Source organism: Xenopus laevis, chromosome 8L, assembly GCF_017654675.1.
Source record: "Xenopus laevis strain J_2021 chromosome 8L, Xenopus_laevis_v10.1, whole genome shotgun sequence".
Taxonomy (NCBI): Eukaryota; Metazoa; Chordata; class Amphibia; order Anura; family Pipidae; genus Xenopus; species Xenopus laevis.
Genome location: NC_054385.1, coordinates 128,447,958 through 128,471,361, shown reverse-complemented (window position 1 = coordinate 128,471,361; position 23,404 = coordinate 128,447,958). Strand labels below are relative to the sequence as shown.

The 23,404-nt window shown below is 40.8% G+C and overlaps 1 protein-coding gene across 1 annotated transcript in view; it reads right to left on the bottom strand.

The window, feature by feature from the left end:
• Nucleotides 1-12,400: 12,400 nt before the first annotated feature.
• LOC108699432 (calsequestrin-1) overlaps nt 12,401-23,404 on the bottom strand; it is a 58,282-nt gene continuing 47,278 nt past the window's right edge. Inside the window, exons 8-11 of the mRNA XM_018231511.2 lie at nt 21,555-21,609; nt 20,857-20,957; nt 19,207-19,281; nt 12,401-13,632 (exon numbers count right to left, since the gene is read on the bottom strand). Of these exons, the coding sequence (XP_018087000.1) occupies nt 13,366-13,632; nt 19,207-19,281; nt 20,857-20,957; nt 21,555-21,609 (498 nt within the window). The 3' untranslated portion in view covers nt 12,401-13,365. The remainder of the gene's footprint in view (nt 13,633-19,206; nt 19,282-20,856; nt 20,958-21,554; nt 21,610-23,404) is intronic.

Genomic DNA, 23,404 nt, shown 5'->3' with positions numbered 1-23,404 from the left:
CCATTATGGTGTATAAATAAAAGCAGAGGACAGACTGTCTGACCTCGCTCACTGTCCTGGGGATCGATGGGATTGTACACACTGAGTATCAGAACTGCACCACAAGGACAAATTCCCACTATTTCTGCAGGAGACACAATTTTCTGATTCAATGAAATGTTAATGTTCCTTGCAGAGAAAGGGATAGGATTACTCACAGCAATTAAATCCGATGGCTCGTCATGTTCTGATGATTTTGTTCTGCTCCCAGGTCATTAAATATTGTCTATATACTGTAATCAGGAATTAGCTGACAAAACTGGGAGCTGTAGTTCAACAAGAAAGGGCTGCAGTCTGGACAATCCTTATCATATGGTAAAATAGTAACTAAGATAAAGACACCTCTGTCTCACTATTATATTATATACAGTGATATCTGGGACACTTACATATTACTGTGGACATGATGCACTGTAATCAGTGTCAGACTTATAGCTAAGTGATAAAGCTAAACAGAATAAAGATGGCTGCACAAGTGAATAATTCCACCGCTGAGATAGGCTGGACCATGAAGCAATGAATCCAGGTTATACTTTTGGTGAGGTTCTGATGTAGGGAAGCACTTACCAGTGTTGGCTAATTTGAAGTAGATAGTACTAACCTTCTGCAGAACTTCACTCAGTTCCAATAATAACTCATAGGAACAATGTTCCTAAACTTTATCCAATGAGAACGCTGTTTCCCATTGTGCCAGCCCACTGGTCATTAGGTACCATGTTCCACAGCTTGATCCAATGAGATCTCTACTTTCCACTGTGCCATTGGTCATTAGGCACCATGTTCCTAAGCTTTATCCAATGAGAACTCTACTTCCCACTGCGCCATTGGTCATTAGGCACCATGTTCCTAAGCTTTATCCAATGAGAACTCTACTTCCCACTGTGCCATTGATCATTAGGCACCATATGTTCCTAAGCTTGATCCAATGAGAACTCTACTTCCCACTGTGCCATTGGTCATTAGGTACCATGTTCCTAAGCTTTATCCAATGAGAACTCTACTTCCCACTGTGCCATTGATCATAAGGCACCATATGTTCCTAAGCTTGATCCAATGAGAACTCTACTTCCCACTGTGCCATTGGTCATTAGGTACCATGTTCCTAAGCTTTATCCAATGAGAACTCTACTTCCCACTGTGCCATTGATCATTAGGCACCATGTTCCTAAGCTTTATCCAATGAGAACTCTACTTCCCACTGTGCCATTGATCATTAGGCACCATGTTCTAAGCTTTATCCAATGAGAACTCTACTTCCCACTGTGCCATTGGTCATTAGGCACCATGTTCCACAGCTTGATCCAATGAGATCTCTACTTCCCACTGTGCCATTGGTCATTAGGCACCATGTTCCTAAGATTGATCCAATGAGAACTCTACTTCCCACTGTGCCATTGGTCATTAGGTACCATGTTCCTAAGCTTGATCCAATGAGATCTCTACTTCCCACTGTGCCATTGGTCATTAGGTACCATGTTCCTAAGCTTTATCCAATGAGAACTCTACTTCCCACTGTGCCATTGGTCATTATGTACCATGTTCCAAAGCTTGATCCAATGAGATCTCTACTTCCCACTGTGCCATTGGTCATTATGTACCATGTTCCTAAGCTTTATCCAATGAGAACTCTACTTCCCACTGTGCCATTGGTCATTATGTACCATGTTCCAAAGCTTGATCCAATGAGATCTCTACTTCCCACTGTGCCATTGGTCATTAGGTACCATGTTCCTAAGCTTTATCCAATGAGAACTCTACTTCCCACTGTGCCATTGGTCATTATGTACCATGTTCCAAAGCTTGATCCAATGAGATCTCTACTTCCCACTGTGCCATTGGTCATTATGTACCATGTTCCAAAGCTTGATCCAATGAGATCTCTACTTCCCACTGTGCCATTGGTCATTAGGCACCATGTTCCTAAGATTGATCCAATGAGATCTCTACTTCCCACTGTGCCATTGGTCATTTGGTACCATGTTGCTAAGATTGATCGAATAAAACTGTAGCTTCCTGATGTACCATTCGATCAGTAGGAACCATGTTTCTAAGCTTGATCCAATAAGAATGCAGCTTCCTAATGTGCCATTCAGTCACTAGGCACCACATTCTTAAGACTGATCCAGTGAGGACTCTAGTCCAATTCCTGGTAACCAGGCACCATGTCCCGAAGCTTGACCCTATGAGAACACAACTTCCTGATGCACTAATTGGTCAAGAGGTGCCATGTGTCTAAGCTTGATCCAATAAAAACTCTGCTTCCTGATTCGCCATTGGTCACCAGGCACCACATTCCTAGGATTGATCCAGTGAGTACTCTGCTTCCTGAACTGACATATGGTGTCATGTTATTTGGACTGATCCACTGAAAACTTTCGAAGTGTCACTGGTCACTAGACTCTATGGGGCAAATTTACTTACCTCCGAAGTTGCACCAGCGTTGACTTCGCCGCACTTCCCGCTAATTCACTAAAATCCAAAGTTGCGCTCAGGGAGGTGAAAGGTAGTGAAGTTGCGCAAGAGGTAATTCGTCAAGCAAAGCGCAGTTACGCTAGCGATGCCTAATTTGCATACGGCGCCAAGTTAAAGTACAAAGGACGTATATGTAGCAGCAAATACATTACACTACACAAACCTGGGAAACCTTCATAAAATAAAATAGAGTTATTATTTTGCCCTACACATGTGCCCAGTGTATAGTTTAGGTGCCATATGTTAGGAAACGTAGTGGAGAAGCCGGGTAAAAAAATATACGATCTTTTTCAGCCTATCATCCTTAAAAAAGTAATAGACGCCAGCGTTTTTTGGGACTTTTAACTTTTTTGAAGCAATCCCTATCTACTCTATTGCACTTTGCCTGATCTGAGGTGGTGAAGGCAAGTCTGGCGCAAGAGGTAACGTTCAGTAAAATGCGCAAGTTAGCAAATTAGCGCAGTTACGTCCCTTCGCTATATCGCAACTTCGCCTGGTGTAGTCTGCGAAGTAGCGCTAGAGTAGGTCCACTTCGCTAGCGAATTTACAGCACCACCCGTTAGTAAATCGGCGAAGTAATGAAATTATGTCACACTGGCAAATTTGCAGTAGCGTTAGCCGCTTCCCGCTTTAGTGAATTTGCCCCAATGTCCCTAAGCTTGATCCAATGAGAACACAGCTTGCTGATGTGCCCTTGGTCACTAGGCACCATATCCCTAGAATTGATCCTTGGTCACAAGGCACTATGTTCCTAAACATGATCCAATGAGAACTCAGCTTCCTAATCAGTGGTTTAACTAGATGTTACTGGGCCCACAGAAAATTAATTTTAGAGCCCCCAACATAACCAGAGGTTGTCCTTTTTTTTGCCAATATATGTTGAAACTGCTCATTATTTAGGGCCTATACCTCCTTGGCCCCCTGCAGCCGCAGGGTCTGCTTCCTCTGTAGTTACACCCCTGTTCCTTATGTTCAAATTGGTCACTAGTCACTAACCCACGCTCAGCTTGCCTTGTTTTCCTCCACCTCTGTCAAGTGGTTTTTTTTAGATAATTATAGGCCTTTCACTAGTAATGACCACTAATTGAAGTTATGGTGCTCCTAGGTGGGCTCCAAGCCAACTTCTGCCCTTGTTTTGCCTTTGCCTTCTGCCCTTGCTCTCTCTTGCTCTATATATATATATATATATATATATATATATATATACATTGTCCAACGAGACATTGCATACAGCGGAGGATCTGAGATTTAGGGTAATCCAACATGTTCCCCAGCCCCGAAGGGGAGGTGACAGGGTTCTTCTATTGAAAAAGATAGAAGTTCAATGGATACATAGGTTGAAAACCTTGAGCCCATTAGGTCTCAATAAGGATTTTGATCTTCATCTGTTCATCCCTTAGCTTCATCCCTTTAAGATGTATATAATAATTATCCATTTGTGTATGAATTAGCTTTGTTCCTTTAAAGATCTCAATGTTACCCAAATCATGTCACAATGATCAATGTATGCTTTTGCCATTCTTCCATTTATTGTGTATTGAATGAATGGTGATACAAATTGAGCCCACCACCAAAATGGTGGCCACTGTTTAAACATCCATGGGGAGGGACATTGCACTGCGCCGTCACGCCAACATAGTTGCCTGCGTATCGGAGCGCGTTTTTACGCTGCGCTTTTGGGTGATGTCATCCCAACCGCATGAGGCTTGAATAAGCTTCTGGGAATTGTAGTCTCAGTACTGCATGGAGATCGGCTTGAGAAAGGGAGCAGCAAGCACCCGAAACGTTGCAGAGATCCCCACATGTATGAGTATATCTCAGCTTATTTTGGCTGTTTTTATACTTACAGTTAGTTTTAAACTTTTAACACAACGGTGTGTGATCTCGTTGGAAAATGTATATCTGAAGTGGAGTGACCACATTTTGAGATAACGCACCCAGCATAGTTTAATCACTGTTTCTAAGCGAGTGTGCAACACACAAGTTGGACTTGTTATATATAGGAGCAGAAGACATTATAAAGCAGAGTCAACCCCAGACCTATTATTTCACATGGTCGTATTGATCACTGCTCATTTCATGTCCGTTTTAAAACAGCTCTTAAGTGAAAAAGGTCAACTGCTTCCATTCGCCCAATCCCTCCACCTGCAGCTCCAATTTATGACATTTGGCATTTCCCTGAACTGTCATTATCTAAATACATATCTCACTGCCCTTTTCTCCCGCTTATACTTGCCTTGTACACTTCAACTCTCTGAGACACCAACTCATTGCCCAGGAAGATAAAATATGAATGAGCCTGATCCTACAGTACATTGGAAAGGGCATGAATAGAAGGGAAATCACAGCTGCTTTTTGCTCATTTGGGGTTAAGCCCAGACCCCTGCAAGAAATGTTGCTTCCTGGTCTCACTGGGGGATTAGGCAGCTCTTTATCTCCCACTGTTTCACATGATTACAAGTCGACACTTTGCATCTATACACACTTTGTATCCTGTGCTGAATGAGCTTTGGCATGTGTTAGTGGGTTCCAATCACCAACTGCCTCGCTGTGTGTGGAGATAAAGTTCTCTATCACCCTGTACAGCCCAGGGTATGAACAACCGCTCACAGTTCCTCTCCATTAATTACATTATTTTGTGCTCACAGAAGAAAGCTGTTTTTTTTTTCAAAGACGTGAACTGGAGGTTCAGGCTGTGCAAACTGGACCTTATATACAGTATAATAAATGGTAGGAAAAAAAGTAATACAAGTATTATGGAAAAGTCACAGTTTTATGGGATTGAATGCTTTAAGTTTGTGTAGGAAGCCTTTACTTCCCCTTTAAAGACATAATATAAAGGCTGGTAGTTGTATGTGTATATGTATTATATATATATATATATATATATATATATATATATATATATATATATATATATATATATATAGGCATGGGATCTGTTATCTGGAAACTCATCCAGAAAGCTCTGAATTACGAAAAGGCCATCTCTCATAGGGACTGATTTACTAAAGCGACAATAGCGACAATTCGCAAGAAATCCCATCCGCAGAGAGATATCCAGTCTCCTGTTTGTTTTACATTTTACCATTTTCTTTGTAATTATAAAACAGTAGCTTGTACTTGATCCATGCTAAGATATAATTAATCCTTATTGATGGCAAAACAATCCTACTGGGCTCAATTCATGTTTAAAGGGCTGGTTCACCTTTAAGGCAACTTTTCAATTGGTTTTCATTATTTATTTTTTTATAGTTTTATAGTTATTTGCCTTTTTCTTGTGACTTCTTTGCGGCTTTCAAATGGGGGTCACTGACCCCATCTTAAAACAAATGCTCTGTAAGGCTACAAATGTATAAATGTATTGTTATTTTTTATTAATGATCCTTCTATTCAGGCCTCTCCTATTCATATTCCAGTCTCTTATTGAAATCAATGCATGGTTGTTAGGGTAATTGGGGCCCTAGTTACCAGATCACTTAAAATGCAAATTGAAGAGCTGCTGGATACAAAGAAAAATAACTCAAAAACCTTTGATTATAAAAAATGAAAACCAATTGCAAATTGTCTCAGAATATCACTCTCTACGTCATACTAAAAGTTATCTCAAAGGTGGACATCCCTTTAAATCTTATTTTGGTAGAATTGAAGATCCAAATTACGGAATTCTGGATAACAGCAGACCCATATATATATATATCTGCTTCTTCAGCCGGAACTCATGTCTATAGCTATGTTAAAAGGAAAGACATGCCTCAATGTTATGCCACAAGCCATGTAAACAAGGTGTCCGTTTCACTGCTAATGACCCCTGTTCTCTACATTGGTTTCCCCCGACCAAAGCTTTCCCCAGTGTTTGTTTTGCTGCAGGGCAGCCATTACTTCCTGTGACGGGGGTCCTACTTCCAAAACATCCTGGCGTTTGTCTCCAGCCCAGCTCACCTTTCTTCACTTCCATGATGGAGGATGAGTGAAGCAGTCGCTGTGGCTGAGACAGTTTCATCTTCACACCACCCGCCATGATAAAGCAACAAAGAGCAAAGTGGTCTTCTCTTATATACACCAAACTCCTCATGAACACTTACCTGCTTTTCCTAGGTAATGTGTATTTTATATTCCAGTCCAAGCCTCGCAGTAAATATGATTTTTTTTTTCCCCTTAGGCCTTAATAAGTGTGTAGGGAGTTTCAACATGGCTGCCCACTCTGAGGTAACTGCAGCTGATGAAGAATGACAACAGTATCAGAATCTCTATGGCTCCTTCAATTCATGAGCTGCAGGTTCATTTTAAACAATAAAGCAACGATTACTGCAAATAAAAGTTTTTTTAATAAAAATTCTGACTCTTTCCAGCTTTCAAATGGGGGTCACTGACCCCATCTGAAGACACATGTTCCTTAAGGCTACAAATGTATTGTTATTGTTACTTTTTATTACTCATCTTTCTGTTCAGGCCTCTCCTATTCATATTCCAGTCAATGCATGGTTGCTAGGGTCATTTGGACTCGAGCAACCGGACTGCTGAAATTGCAAACTGGAAAAATGCTGCTGAATAAAAAGCTAAATAGCTCAAAAACCACAATGAATATAAAATGAAAACCAATTGAATATTGCCTCAGTATATCACCCTTTATTTCATACTAAAAGTTAATTTAAAGGTGAACAACATATTTAAAGGGGAACTATAGTGAAAATGAAAATTTAATATAAGCTTCTTCATACTGAAGTAAGAAACTTTCTAATTACAATCAATTAAAAATTCTGCATTGTTTCTGAATCACGTTTATCTTCACTATCCCTCTCTCAGCATCTGTTTCTCTTCATTCTGTCTTCATGCAGCAGTTGGGTGTCAAATAGTCACTGACAGTTAGATCCAATATATCTTATAGGGGGGCTCCTTTCCTAGCAGATGAATTAGAGATCACTCAAATAACGGATTCCAGTACAAACAAAATCTAACAAAATAACTGCCATTTGCACAAATTCTGCATGTAGAGAGACATGGGGGCAAATTCACTAAGCCGCGAAGCGCCGAACGCTAGCGTTAATTCGCTAGCGCTTGGCATTTTCGCTACTGCGCAAATTCACTAACGAACGCTGGCGTAGTTTCGCTAGTGTTACTTCGCAACCTTACACCAGGCGAATCTTCGCTAGCGACGAAACTACGCAAATTCACTAACTTGCGCAGTGTACTGAACGCTACCTTTTACGCTAGACTTCCTTCGCCACCTCAGACCTGGCGAAGCGCAATAGAGTAGATAGGGATTGTTTAAAAAAAAGTAAATTTTTTTTCTAAGTCCCAAAAAAACGCTGGCGTGTTTTCTTCATGATGGCTGATAGGCTGAAAAAGATTGAAAAATTTTTGGGGCTCCCCTTCCTCCCCCCTACATTTCCTGACTCATGGCAACTTACCTAGACAGTGGGCACATGTGTAGGGCAAAATAAAATTTTTATTTGCTGATTTGAAGGTTTTCTAGGCATTTGTAGTGCAGATACGTTTTCCTCCATTGAAATTTGAATTTCGCGCCGTATGCAAATTAGCCTTCGCTAGCGTAACTTCGCTTTATATAGCGAATCAATGCTAGCGCAACTCCGCAACCTTACGCTACCCCTGTGCGCAACTTCGGATTTTAGTGAATTTGCGGAGCCCTGGCGAAACTACGTCTGGCGAAGTGCGGCGAAGTTGCGCCTGGCGCAACTTCGCATCTTAGTGAATTTGCCCCATGATGTCTGGTGAGTTTAATAGAGTGAACTCTAATACATCTTCTAGGCAAAAGGAGCCCCCCTATAAGATATATTGGATCTAACTGTCAATGATTATGTGACACCCAACTGCTGCATGAAGAGAGAATGAAGAGAAACAGATGCTGCTTTCAACATGGCTGCCCACTCTGAGGTAACTGCAGCTGATGAAGAATGACAACAGAATCAGAATCTCTATGGCTCCTTCAATTCATGAGCCGCAGGCTCATTTTAAACAATAAAGCAACGATTACTGTAAATAAAGGTTTTTTTTTAATAAAAATTCTGACTCTTTCCAGCTTTCAAATGGGGGTCACTGACCCCATCTAAAGACACATGTTCCTTAAGGCAACAAATGCCTTAGTGTCTAATAGTGAAGACAAACGTGATTATTTCAGAAACAATGCAGAATATTTAATTGATTGTATTTAGAAAGATTCCTATTTCAGTATGAGGAAGCTTTTATTACATTTTCATTTTCAACATAGTTCCCCTTTAAGTGCTACAAGTTTCCCTTTGAACTTGTACGAGGCACTGTGCTCACATACAAATCAAGGCTACACATCCAGGCTGACGTCACACGACGACGCGTTCAGCGGAAGTGATGTCAGTGCGATGTGCACGTGATGTCATTTACGCAGTCTTCCTCTGATCCCCTACCCCTCACCCCCAAAACCGTGCCCTAGTTACAGGCTCTCAGGGGCCTATATATAGGCGGGTCTTTTACTCCCACACTTCTTCCTGTTTCAGTTAGAGATGCAGTATTTCCTGTCAGGTGATCAGTGAGTGACACACACACACACCATCACAAAATGGCGGCTCAAAGCAGGCAAAAGGGCAATATTTACTGATGTACAGTCATTTAGTAGGATATAAACAATCTGCTGGTTTAGTTTTCTATCACAAAAGTATAAGAAGGTGCGTCATAAGTGTATTTGTTCCCTCAGTGCCTGTCTCTGTGTGACACATGCCAGTTTTTCCGTCGTCGATGCATTTCAGTTTGGAAAGGTTACGGTTTTGCTGATCTGTCTGGCAGCCGGGAGGAGTGAGATAATTATAGTACAAGTACTATGTGTTTATTTCTTATAATTAGCACCTGCGCTTACAGGCAGGCAATGGATTGTGGGATACCTGTGTTAAATTCCCATCGCAGAACCAAAATGATACGTTTTAAACAACAAACTCCTTGTTTTTGTTTTACTCTTTAACCCTAGAAACCTGCATCTGGTTGGGTTGAGATATAAGTAGTATACCCTATCAGAAGGGAATATTAAAGTGAGTATTTTCACTAGAGGCCTGTAATAATGGTTAGAAATGGTGGCCGGTTTCCAATATCTCCAATACCCAGCTGATGTCCCTCTCAATTCCAGCTGTCCCACTAGATGACCGTGGGATAGACTTAGCCTTCCAAGATATTTTTTGGCCCGAAGACCTTTGACAACTCCACAGCTGCCGTTATGTGACATCATTTTTCAAACTTGCCTCATGGATAATATCAGGAAAGGTCAAAATCGTGAGAATTGTGTGCGAGGGGCACTGATGCTCATGGTTAGGGAAGGCGCAACTACTATCAAAATACAGGCTGCTGGATGGTGCTTGGGCCCTCCAAACTGGGACTTCTGACTGGAGGTGTCTCCTGCACATTAAACCCTGACAGAAATGGAACTAGAGGGGGGCGGGCCCTGGCGCAGGACGCGCAGCCGGGGCCACCGCCCCCCTCCGTACACCCGGAACTGGCGCGGACTGCCGGGGGGCCCTGAGGGGGTGCGGGGCTCCCCCGGTAGTTCCACCCCTGAAACCTGAGCCAACTCCCCCTTAGAGTCATCGGCTCAAAAATCAACCAAAAATAGGTAAAAATTCAGTTTCATTTTATTAGGACATAATAAACAAAAAGCCTGACACGTTTTGTGTCTGTTGGGACACTTAAGGTGGCCATAGACGTTACAATTACAATCTTTCCTGGAAAATATATTTCCAGGAAAGATCATTCGTTTCAATACATACGAGTAGAGTCGAACCAGAGATACAGGTATAAACAATAGAATTCTACCTGTATCTGATGATTCAGCACTAACAAGGATTGACGAACCACCCGATATCCAAATCTTCTGCCAATAACGGTTGGCTTGTCTTCCACCATACACGCACCAAATAACGTACGATTCGTATGATATTATCGGTGGGTCTATGGCCACCTTTACTCATAGGATGAGGCATAGGCTTAGCCTATAAATAAGTGTCCCAACAGACACAAAAATGTGTCAGGCTTTTTGTCTCTTATGTCCTATTAAACGGACATTGCATTTTTAACAACTTTTTATTGATTTTTGTGGGAAACTCACATCATTTTGATTTTATTGTAAACCTGCACACTCAGACTGGGATGAACTGTGAGATCTTTCCCTTAATTCTATTTTTCTTTCATTGGATTTGGGTAGTGCCTTTTTTCAACTCAAAACAATCTGTTTTTTTGAGCCACAGGTGGAGGGTCAAAATTTTTGTATGGCGACCAATAAAAGACTTTCCACTGGCAAACTTGAATATAGAGCATTTCGTCTATTTTTGGGCAGATTCAATAACAATTGAATTTAATTTTTCCCCACAAATATCTAAAAATGTGTGGTTTAATAAATCTCTAAAAATCTGAGATTCATTGTGGGGCCCATTTACTTTGCTCGAGTGAAGGAATAGAATAATAAAACCTTCGAATTTCAAATGTTTTTTTGGCTACTTCGACCATCGAATTGGCTACTTCGACTACGTCTTCGAATCGAACGATTCGAACTAAAAATCGTTTGAATATTCGACCATTCGATAGTCGAAGTACTGTCTCTTTAAAAAAAACTTCAACCCCCTACTTCGCCACCTAAAACCTACCGAGGTGCAATGTTAGCCTATGGGGAAGGTCCCCATTGGCTTTCTAACAATTTTTTGGTCGAAGAAAAATCGTTCGATCGGTGGATTAAAATCCTTCGAATCAACGATTCAAAGGATTTAATCGTTTGATCGAACGATTTTTCGTCGTTTGATCAAACTATTTGCGGTAAATCCTATTTAAAGTCGAAGGATTTACATTCGGCAGTCGAATATCGAGGGTTAATTCGACCATATGTAAATCTGCCCCTAAGTGTAAAAACCAGAAAAAACCTTTAATACAAAACTTTGCCAGGTAAAAGTTGTCGAGGTCCTACACAAGTCAGTGGGAGCTGTGCTGATCCTATTTTTATATCAATTATGGACTTTTAGAGGTTTTTGGGTTTTTTTTCTGCTAGGAATTGTACAAAAAACTAATTTTTTTAGAGGTTTTAGAAGTATTCATATTTTTTTGGATCTGATTGTTTTCAATTCATACTTATTCTGATTTTTTAATAAATTTCATGACATTCGCGGTTGTTGAGAAAGTGAGTGGGGTTGTGGTTTAAAAAACCTCTAAAACCACTACAATTCGATGTTTAATAAATAGGCCTCCACGGCTCCCTAAATCTTCATAATTCTCCATAAATGTTTGGAGCCCACTAGGCAAACGTTGGCCAATGTCATCTTAATCTAGCCAACCTTAGTGCTCTGTTGTGACTTAAAGGGGGTGTGAACCCCAAAATAAAATTTTGCATAATGGAAGTAAATGTAATTCTTTGGAGCTTTCCAAAACACATTTAGAAACAAATTATTTTGCTGTTTTTAAGGTTATTTGTAAATGTAATTGCTATTGAAATAGTATCTCTGCACCCTTTTTTCTACTCTTGGCTCTTGACTTTTGAAACAATGTTGCAAAGCTCAGTTCTCCTCCAGCAAAGACATTGGTTTAAAGGTCAGGACAGAAAATAGAAATAGACAGACAGATACTCCTTAAAGTAGCAATTATATTTACAAATAACCTTAAAACCAGTGAAAATGTGTAATGAATATATATTGGGAAATTCTTTAGAATAATATTTTCTTTCATAATGCAAAATCTTATGTTTGGGTTCACATACCCTTTAATTTTTTCAAATTCCACCTATAACACCATATGTTATGTGCAAGACTACTGCCCTTCAGTTAACATTCATCTTTTTGAAAATAATTCATGAAAACAAAAGATGAAGATGGACTAATCCCGCCTCACCCCAATACACACATACACAAAAAAGAAACAACACGTACAACGGTTTGGGTGTTATCGATCTTTCTTTTTTGTACCATTAGATTTCAGAATCTGGGATGTTCCTTTGTATGTTTCCAAAAAAAGAATAAGCAAAGGAAATAATGATTTAAGACATTGTCAGTGATGTGTGTTTTGACATTTCTTTTTCTGGATTTTAGAAAAAATGGAGAATGAGATTAAGTCATTGTCTTGTGATACAAAAAAACTACACAATAAATAATAGTTGTGCTAACAATGTAGTTCTTCTCATACTTCAGGGCTGTCTGGTTGGTAAGTCTTAATAGGATGTTTCCACTTAGGGAAGTTTTAAGACTAGATGTGTAAAATGCTAGAGTCAGATCTCAGTACCTCCTTTGAGTTCCTTGGGGCATGTAATTAATACATGTGAGTAAGACAACTCTAGTTTTTATAGATGCTGGGGCAAATTCACTAACATTAGGTGCTAAATGGCACTGGGCATGAACCCCATGACTGTTAATTTATTGGTCTAACTCACAGTAGATCAATGAAGCCAATTATTGCCACTTTTGTACCTAACTTAGTAATAGGCCCTCAGTGAAACTCCATTGATGGACAGAAACATGTTTTGGTCTTGGAGTCTCTTGGTATTGGCTTTAAAAGTTTTTTTCGTGGTGGGCACATGGTTTTTTTTTTTAAAATTCATAGAAGTTTGTTCCTTTGGGATTTAAAAAGGGACAAAAGCAGTGGATACTGTGACCAATAAATGGACTGAAAGGCTGGTTCAAGAGAGGACTTTGCTTTGATAAGCCCATAGCCTATATCAGAGTATGTTCCAAAATCTGGGAGTTCCACATTTACAAGGTGTTGATACCATGGGATTATTGAGGAAATACCTTTTTTTAAAATTCATATAAAAATAAGTTGTTTCCATTGACAGATGATTGACATGTGAAAGAAGTATACATATATATAAACTAGTTAGATGCTAACGACTTTGTCAGTGATTGCCTATTCATCATCATCATCATCATCATCATCATCGTCATCATCGTCGTCATCATCATCGTCGTCATCATCATCATCATCGTCGTCATCATCGTCGTCATCATCATCGTCGTCATCATCATCGTCATCATCATCGTCGTCGTCATCATCGTCGTCGTCGTCATCTTCTGTGTTGATATCTCCTTCCAAAACGTCCTCGATCCAATCTTCCAGTTCATCTACTGTGGGCAGGTCTTCTTCATCCTCCATGTCCATCCAAACACTATCGGCCTAGAGAAGACATTGAGAGTAAGTAAAGTTGGATTCCATTCATTGTCCATTGGGGTCATGCCATTCCACCACTACAGATGGCTCTCATTAGAAATTAAATCATAATTATGCTCCAGGTTATTGTAGTTGATACAATAGAGATTTTTTTGCCCAAACCCTTAGCAACCAGTATCACCATCTTCTCTTATGATACTTATTGTTCTTTATTCTCTTATTTATTTCTTCCTACCCAGAACTGCTGCTCCTTGGAGTCTTGAGCAGTTTCCTTATTCAGCTGAGATTTGACCAAACGGTGTGAAATATCGGTGAGGCCAGATTAACATTGGTTGTATTCTATGTATTCGGAAGAATTTGTCTCCGACAAGTATCTTCGGCATGCTAGTAATTAGATATTCAGATTCCCGTGCGTTATTACTCACCACAATGCATTCATTTTAATGATCATTGCCTATTTCAAGATGATGAAAACTGACGTCAGTCTGACTGCTGAATAAAACAGCTGTTTCTTGCCTCAAATTGAAACCAGATGTCAGCTCGCTACAGTGCAACGACGCAAGCAGTAATTATATCTCTGAGCATGGACACAATGGTGCAATGGGATGAAAGGGGAGAAGAGAGTGAGGTGGAAAAAGGCAGGTAGTTTAAAAGACATGGGGGCTGGGTTGTTCTTTTCAGAAGGAAATTTGTAAGGTTACAACGTGAGGAGCACATCGAATGTGCATGGCAAGTGACGCTGAAGGAATGAACTGGCGAATGAAAATGGAGATGGGGAAGTGTTATTGGTTGGTTGGCTTGAAAGGAGAAAATAACCCGGTGTCAAAGTAAAAGGAGGATGAAAGGGCCAGAACTGGGGGGGGGGGGGGGGGGTTGCAGTGAGGGCTATAGGGAAATAAATCAATGTTGGCAACTCACCTTCTATTTTAAGTGGAATTTTACAGAGTTAAATGGAATCTCCACAAATTGGGTTTGTGCTTAAAGGAGAAGGAAAGCCCCAGGGCGCAAAACCCCTCCCCCCCTCCCCTGTGTTGCCCCCCCTCCCTCCTCCCCCCTGGCCTACCTGTCCCCCTGGGCAAATGCCCCTAACTTGTTACTCACCCCTCTGCGCAGGTCCTGTCCACGGAGTTCACAGTCGCCATCTTCTCCCACGCACGTCTTCTTCCTGCTCTGACCGGCGTCTTCTGGCGCATGCGCAGTAGGAACAGGTACCGGTACGGCTCTACTGCGCATGCGCCAAATGTCACGAAGTGAAATCGGAAAACTTCGTGACATTCGGCGCATGCGCAGTAGAGCCGTACCGGTACCTGTTCCTACTGCGCATGCGCCAGAAGACGCCGGTCAGAGCAGGAAGAAGACGCGCGTGGAAGAAGATGGCGACTGTGAACTCCGTGGACAGGACCTGCGCAGAGGGGTGAGTAACAAGTTAGGGGCATTTGCCCAGGGGGACAGGTAGGCCAGGGGGGGAGGAGGGAGGGGGGGCAACACAGGGGAGGGGGGGAGGGGTTTTGCGCCCTGGGGCTTTTCTTCTCCTTTAAAGATAGGGGAGCTAATTTCCAATATCTGTTAATTAAAAATCTTCATTGGTCCTACAGTTATTTGTAAATGTAATGTCAATATATATATATATCCTTGAAAAAGGTCCTAATGTGGACCGAAACGTCAGATATTACAGAATGATAAAATAATTAAGCTTTTAAAGGGAGTGCTGGTCAGAAGATTCTTTGATACATAAATAATTACCGTGCACCCCGCCATTGAACTGCTTTGGAGGAAAACATTATTATTTATTATTAACATGTATTTATATAGCGCCAACATATTGCGTAGCACTGTAAAGTAACTGTGATTATACAACTACATCACATGAATTACATACATAGAATATATGGAGTAACAAACATCACAATCAATACAGGTACAAAGAGGTGAGGAAGGCCCTATGCATAGGCATACAGTCTAAAGGGAAGGGAGTAATACACAAGGTGTGGGAGTGGGCAAGATCGAAGTAAGTGGGTGAGAAATGTGGTGTTGTATGTGGTGTTGCGTTTGGTAGTTAAGCAGAGTGAGGGTAGGCTTCTCGAAAGAAGTGCGTTTTCAGAGATTTTTTGAAAGCAGAAAGGTTGGGAGAAAGTCGGACAGATCGTGGAAGAGCGTTCCAGAGGAGGGGTGCAGCCCTTCCAAAGTCTTGAATGCGAGCATGTGAGGAGGTAATGAGAGAAGAGTTGAGTAGCAGGTCAGTAGAGGAGCGAAGTAAGCGAGTGGGTGAGTATATAGAGATGAGTTCAGAGATGTAGGGTGGGGCAGAGTTGTGAAGTGCTTTGAAAGTCAGTGTCATTAATTTGAATTTGATTCTGAAAGGTAACGGAAGCCAGTGCAGGGATTGACAGAATGGCGAGGCAGAGGATGAGCGGTTGCTGAGGTGTATGAGCCTCGCAGCAGTGTTCATTATGGACTGGAGAGGTGACAGTCTCTACTCACTACTTATATATATATATATATAACTACTACTACATCACTACTCACTACTTATATATATATATATATAAACAAAGAATGGAGCGCACAACCAAAAGGTTAGCGAAGTATGGGTGCCAGAGCGAAATAGAAAATAATCGTACAGTTGCGCTGGTGTCGGCACTCCCAAAACATCAAATAAACTAAGCAAAAGTGCTGGTTAGAGCAGGTTTATTTTGTCCAACGTTTCGGTTCTATACTAGAACCTTCCTCCCTGAAACGTTGGACAAAATAAACCTGTTCTAACCAGCACTTTTGCTTATATATATATATATACTGTATATATATACCAATAGTTTCCAGTCCAGCACTGCCAACGTTTCGGTCCCCATTGAAAAAGGTCCCAATGGGGAACGAAACGTTGGGCATTGATACTATGCAACAATAAAAAGAAACTATTGGTGTATACATAATTACTGTACACCCCTCCTTCTACTAAAATTGGCTTTGGAGTGCAGATACTCGTTCGAACGTTATATATATAGTGAATAAAGTACCCCCTCTTGTAAAATATAAGGATATTATAAGTTACCGAGGAGTTTCATGACCATATAAAAACACGAGGCCGAAGGCCGAGTGTTTTTACACAGGTCATGGAACTCCGAGGTAACTTCTAATATCCTCATATTTTACAACTGGGGGTACTTTATTAATTATAATACACAAATTTTAGTGAGTCATGTGACAGAAATTACATCACTACTCACCGTTTATAACTGATGACATCACTACTCACCGTTTATAAGGATATAATTTACAGGATATTCATGGCTTTTGTGTATTATATATATATAATCACCTCAAACAAATAACATTACCTCATTACAAAGGGAGTGTTTCATAAGAAGCCGGTTAAAGTAAGTTAAGGCAGATATTCTCTTTAGTTATTGGAAGCCATTGTCCCTTACTGAAAGAAAGCCAAACTCAATGACAATAGAACATTCGCATCGCATATGAGTTTTGTCCGCTGAAAGGCACACGTAATGGAAGAGACATTCATTGTTAGTGAGTGCAACTCGTTATCGGTGAGGCTAAATACATTGCACTTGGGTGGACTCATTAACGAGGGCTGGAAGGAGCTGAAGGTGGATACAATTACTCGTAGTGAGATGACTTAGTAAGTCATTTGATCACTGAGAAAGAGTGTCTGTGATGACAAAGAGGTATGCATCTTGATTAGGTGACGTTGACTCCTTAGAAGAGACAATCATTTTGGAGCAAAGTAGTTTAAAGATACACCGAGTCAATGGCAGTTCATTTGCTACTGGCCTGTGTGAGCCCCAAACAATAGTTTACTGTTGTCATCTGGTCTTTTTCAGCATTGGGTGTCCAAATTAGGCCAACATGTTTGGTAAAGTGTTAATACATATAGCTATCATGGCTCACTCATTTTCAGTATTTATGTATTAAGCATATAAGGTGGCCATACATGTACTGATATTATTGTAAGAAATAATTTCCATATGATATTTGGTGCATGTATGGTGGATATCGGCAGAAGACTTGGATATCGGTCGGCTCATCATTCGAGCCAGGTGGAAAATTTTAATTAGGTACCTTGGCCACTGTTTAGTGCTGAATCTCTACACGTGTGTATTGAAATGAATGATCTTTCTTGGAAAGATCTTTTCCAGGAAAGATCTTATTGTTACGTCTATGGCAGTGATCCCCAACCAGTAGCTCGTGAGTAACATGTTGCTCTCCAACCCCTTGGATGTTGCTCCCAGTGGTCTCAAAGCAGGAACTTATTTTTGAATTCCAGGCTTGGAGGCAAGTTTTAGTTGCATAAAAACCAGGTGTACTGCTAAACAGAGCCTCAATGTAGGTTGATTATCCACATAGGGCCTACCAAATGGCCAATCACAGAACTTTTTTGGCACTCCAAGAACATTTTTCATGCTAGTGTTGCTCCCCAATGCCTTTTACTGCTGAATGTTGCTCATGGGTTCAAAAGGTTGGGGATCCCTGGTCTATGGCCCCCTTAAAGTGTACATATGCTTAAAGCCATGAGTTGATCATTGGCAAGTTCTGGCAACATTTATGGTAGGCCACAGTGTCCAAGAAAGGTCCAGATCTGTTTTTTAGGCAGTTGACTAAATGACTGGTTCAGTGGCAGGAGGTTCAAACTCACTTGAGTCGACCCCCTTAGGAGACCCGATGCACTGTGGAAGAATGTTCCTGGCATGGGGCTTGAGTGTAAATTTTGCTCCGGAGCCTGTAACCCTCTCATTACACAACTGGATTGGATCAAGTGCATGCTGTGTCGCTCAAACAACCACTGGTCTGGTCAGTAGAACTGTAGTATTACCTACGATTGTCACAATGAGGTTGATAAGAGCCTTGATCTATTGCTTAAAGGGCACCTATCACAGCCAAAATCAAACACATATTAACAATCTGACCAGTACAAGCTAAACACGTTTAATCAAACTACATATATAGTTTTTTGAAAAAACTGCAGGTTTTAAAAAAATCCCTTACTTTGTCAAATGGGTTCTTTCACTGAGGGAGGCCATATTGAGACTCTAACAGAGACTCTAATATGCAAATTTCAGGAGCATGCTCAGATTGTAACACTGCTTTGAGTATTCTACCCAGAATGCCTTGTTTTAGTAAACTCCTCCACTAGAAGTATCCACTAGAAGTGCTGCCACCTGCTAACTTCCAGCAGGGGGCAGCACTACTGTACAGCAGCTAACACACAGGTTTGGCTGATTTGAAAATAGCTTAGAAGGGTTGATAAGCAAACAAGGAATTTGAACTGAGCATGTGCGAGATTTCAGAGCTACAGTTGGCTGGTAAGATATAGGTAGGAGGAGCCAGTGAAATCCAAGATGCCTGCCTCAGCTAGAACTGCAGTGGAGATAGGGGAGATCTTGCAGAAGGAATAGTGAGCTGATCATTTACATTATACAAACAATTCTAACTGTTTTAAAAATCGGATTTCTTGAACTTTCACATAGTGTATTTACTTAGTAAATGATTTTGGTCATGATTGGTGCCCTTTAAATATTTTAATTGCCATTTCAAAGCCTTGTCGGTTTCTCTGCGAAATATACTCACATCTGTGACATTCACAACACCAATGTGGGGTCGGGACAGGTCAATACCGAATGTCTCCTCCCAGTATGGAATCAACTGAAAAGAACAAAGTTAGACAATGCTTAGTGAAACAAAGCAATATTCAGCCTAATTATATTCACACACTCTAATTTATGGTACCTGTATTGTTTGGATAAACCACAACTTGAATATTGTCACATTTACCCTTTGATGTTGGAAAAAGTTTTTATGATCATAAAAAAAGTTCTAGGCAAAATTCTACCATTTACAGCAAAAAGTTATTTGATGCTTGATAAATCTGCCCCATATCTTGTGAGTTATAATGGAAGCTTCCTCAACCCAACGTTTTTTTTTTCTATGTGTTTTTTGCAAATTGCTGACTTATACTGAAATCAGCCAATTAAAGCAGGTGTATTCTGTCCGTGACTCACAGCATGGGTGAGTTGATTGCAGCTGGGGGGAAAGTTAGGTTGAGGAACTCTCACATAAGATGTTAAATACATAAACAAGTGGTTTATTAAACAGCTGCTACAGTTGTAATTGAAGCAATGGTAGCTCTTCTATAAAGGCACGTTGTATATACACGTTTTCCATGAAACTTAATATTCTTTGCTCAGCTCAGAACACAGTGTTCCAGCCCGGCTCAGGAACACTTGTATCATACTGACACTCCGGATGGTCTCGGCTATTTTCCTAATGTTCATTATATATGTGCCTTGAACAATGGCAGCCATTATCCACTCTCTTGATGCGCCGCTGCTAGCATAATCATAACCAAGCTGCCTCTAAAAGACAAAGTGCGTGTGAAATATAGGACGATGGATTCTGTTGAAAGTTTCTATGGGGGGGGGGGTTGTTTTTCAGCTGTCACTTTGACTTTCTTTGCCTTTTGTTCTTTTGTGTTTGGAGAAATGATATACCAATTTGAGACATAAGGGAAAACATTTAATCATTATAAGAAGGCTTTTCTTTCATTAGCCCTTTCCATAAAAATAACTGCATTCTCAGAACATTCTCTTTATTAAGAAGAAAAATGATAATTTTCCCCAATTCTCCCCTTAACCACTCCCTGCAGTATACAGCAGGAGGCCATGGCTCACTGTATGTTCAGAACATTGCTGGTCTATATGTGGTGGCCTCTATAGACATCAAGGGAGTCAAGTATATTTTAAAGTGTGAGCCAATGAAAAGTGACATCTCCCACTGACATTTAGAAATGCTGATATTAAAAGGAGGAATGTAATCTTTAACCAATAATTTTCTGTTTATTTAAGGGAAATTGTGCTAAAAAATAAGAAATCATTTTCTGCAGTTGTTACATTTTGGGAAGTATTTCATGTGTATTTGAACATCTGGGCCCAAAATCCTGATGGGTGCCATACTGTGTAGGTAGATATTCTAGTTAAAATCCGTTGGATTAAGACATGACCGTTTGCAGAAAATTGGGGGAAAAGTACGTGGTAAAAGAAGACCAGTTTGAACCGAAACCACCAAATCTGTCAACGTAATCTTTAAATGAGGGTGTCTAGGGAAAGAAGTAAAGCAATGTTGCTTAAAAAGTAAAACTAAACTTTTTAAGCAACATTGCATACAACTGAGTGCTGCCATTTTTTACATTCTATCAATTAATATATGCCTTAGACTTCTTACCAGTGGGAACTCTTCTGGGTCGATCCAGATGATGCTGAGGTCAGGGTTATCTGTGTTGTCTTCTGCTACTTCTTTAATGATTTCCAGGAACTCATAACCATCTGTAATTAGAACAGCAGATTGGGTTATCAAATCAGTGACACCCTACAGAATAGCTACATTCACTGCAAAGGGTAGGACCTTGTCTCAGGGGGTGATTCCTACAGGGAAGGCAAAGAGTTCCCCACATGAGACATTACACTTTAACTCAAATGTCCTTCTCTAAACAGAAGGCTAATATCCTTGTCCTCCTTGGCCGCCAGATGATTGAGCATGTGTGATAGACACAAGGTAAGGGAGATCAGGTTTAAGTAGCATAGGGATCTACTTTGGGGAGCAGAATGGCCCCAATAACCCTTGTAAGCACCTTCCTTGATAATTCAATCAATAATTTTGTGGACACATCCTACCAGGATGAAAGTTCTGTCATTAAGAACAGACTTCTCGGTCTACAAATTCCCAAATAGTTATCCTTTCTTGTTATACATACAGAAGAAGGAGGCTACTTAGTGGGATCAATGGCCCTGGAATACTTACTGCAGTTAAAGTCTTAATAAAACCAAATCCCCCCGTATTGTGCTAAGAAGAGAATACATCACATTTACGGAAGAAGAACAAATCAAAGCAGATGTTAAAGATAAAAGAAAATGAACAATTACCAGGGTCATCCTCCTCTGCAAATGCAACAATGTGAATTCCATCCAAATCGTCTTCCTATAAATGGGGTAGAGACAAGATTAATTGGAGACGAGATAAACGTCTCATACCATAGGGCAAGGGCCACAATGATTTCTTTATGTTCTCACAAAGAAAAAAAAAACGTAAAATAATCTTATTCAAAGGGGTAGTAATGAAAAATTACAATCTGGTCTATATATACAGTGAAATCTCAATTTTACATACCCTGATTTTAAGTTTTCCCACATTTTACACCATGTTTTTTGTGGTGTTATCAATATATAATGCTTAATGATTTTACATTTTCGTGAAAAATGTATTATAAGGGTTCTACTGTATATATAAATAACCATACTCCCATGCATCAAAAAATAAAAGTACCAGCATTTATTTTCCCATCAGTTTTAGAATGGCTAGGTAAGGATTAGTGGTGCATAAGGCCCAAAACCTGTAGGACCCGCAGATCAGGTGGGTTTGGGGCGAGGACTGTTCCCATCCATGTCATTAATATTGTCTCTGCCATACTTTCCTGGCTTAACCCCATGCTTAGAATGGACACGTTGTGTCCGCTAACACCCAAAAACCTGCAGGAGGGTGGTGGAGGGTGGTGGTTTCCCCCATGTCATCTCTGATGTTCTTCCTTGGCTTAACCCCAAGGTGCCACATTTAAATGATATACTTGCCCTAGTGACGGCAGGTCATATGCTTTTATATAAGTAATTGCAGCCTGGGATTGGGTTGGGAGAGCACAGGTTAGGATTGTTGATCTGTCTATCTGGAAAATGTAATCAAATGGGAAACATAGCATCCTGCAGGGATTTCCCCCCAGATTCTCCAGTTTGGTTAATAAACTGCCCCTTGGTTTTTGATGAGATATACAAAATAAATATTCCCCCTCAGCCATTGCAATCCGGGTCCACCATCCCATGGAGGATAAGAAGGTGTAATAAAATTACCTGGTGCGCGGCGGCGTGGACGGCCTGAGCGCCTCTTAAAGGTACAGGCGCGCTGGCGTGATTGCGCCAGCGCGTATTGACGCTCGTTTTGGTGCCAATTTCAAATGTATATAAAGCCCATTCTGACTCCCAGCCTGTGCCCGTGATAGAACTTGTTTCTAGTGGTTTCCTGAGCCTTGTGCATCTGTTCTGAATCTCGTCTGTCTGATTATCCGTGTTTGACCTTGCCTGTATCCTGACTATTCTGAAATCTGTATCCTGACCCTTGCCTGCCTACGACAACTCTTCCTGCTTAACCCCTTGATTGACAACCCGGTTTGACCCTTGCCTGCCTGACGATTCTGATATCCGCCTGCCTCGACTCTGCTTGTCTGACGATTCTCTTGCCTGCTCCATTTGTACCGTGACCTTCGGCCCAAAAGACTCTGCTAACAGCCGTGCCCCTTTGCCAGCCAGAACATCTTGCCTTGCACCCCTCATTAAGTCCAGGTGGCACCAAGTGGTGAAGCCGAGCTGAGACCAGGGTACTTAGCACCTGTTCTGGTATTGGGTGCCGGCCGTGACAGAAGGAAACTGAAAAAAGGGACATTTAATTCATGTAGCAACTAAACATTATGTTGCCTTGGAAACCAAGCATTGAAAATAATATCCCTATATTACGACTTGGTTTCTAAGCTCCCTTATATACTCTCCAATGACTCCTTGCGCCTTCATATTCCCACTGGCAATTATACAATGAGAATTTGTTTCTCTGCTTTCGTTAGAATTGCACTGACATGTATAATGAGCTGTATGAGAGAGCTCCCAACTTGGGCGCTCTAGTGCCATTAGGAGGATATCCCTAATTGAATACAAGTGGGTTAGTCAGTACATCA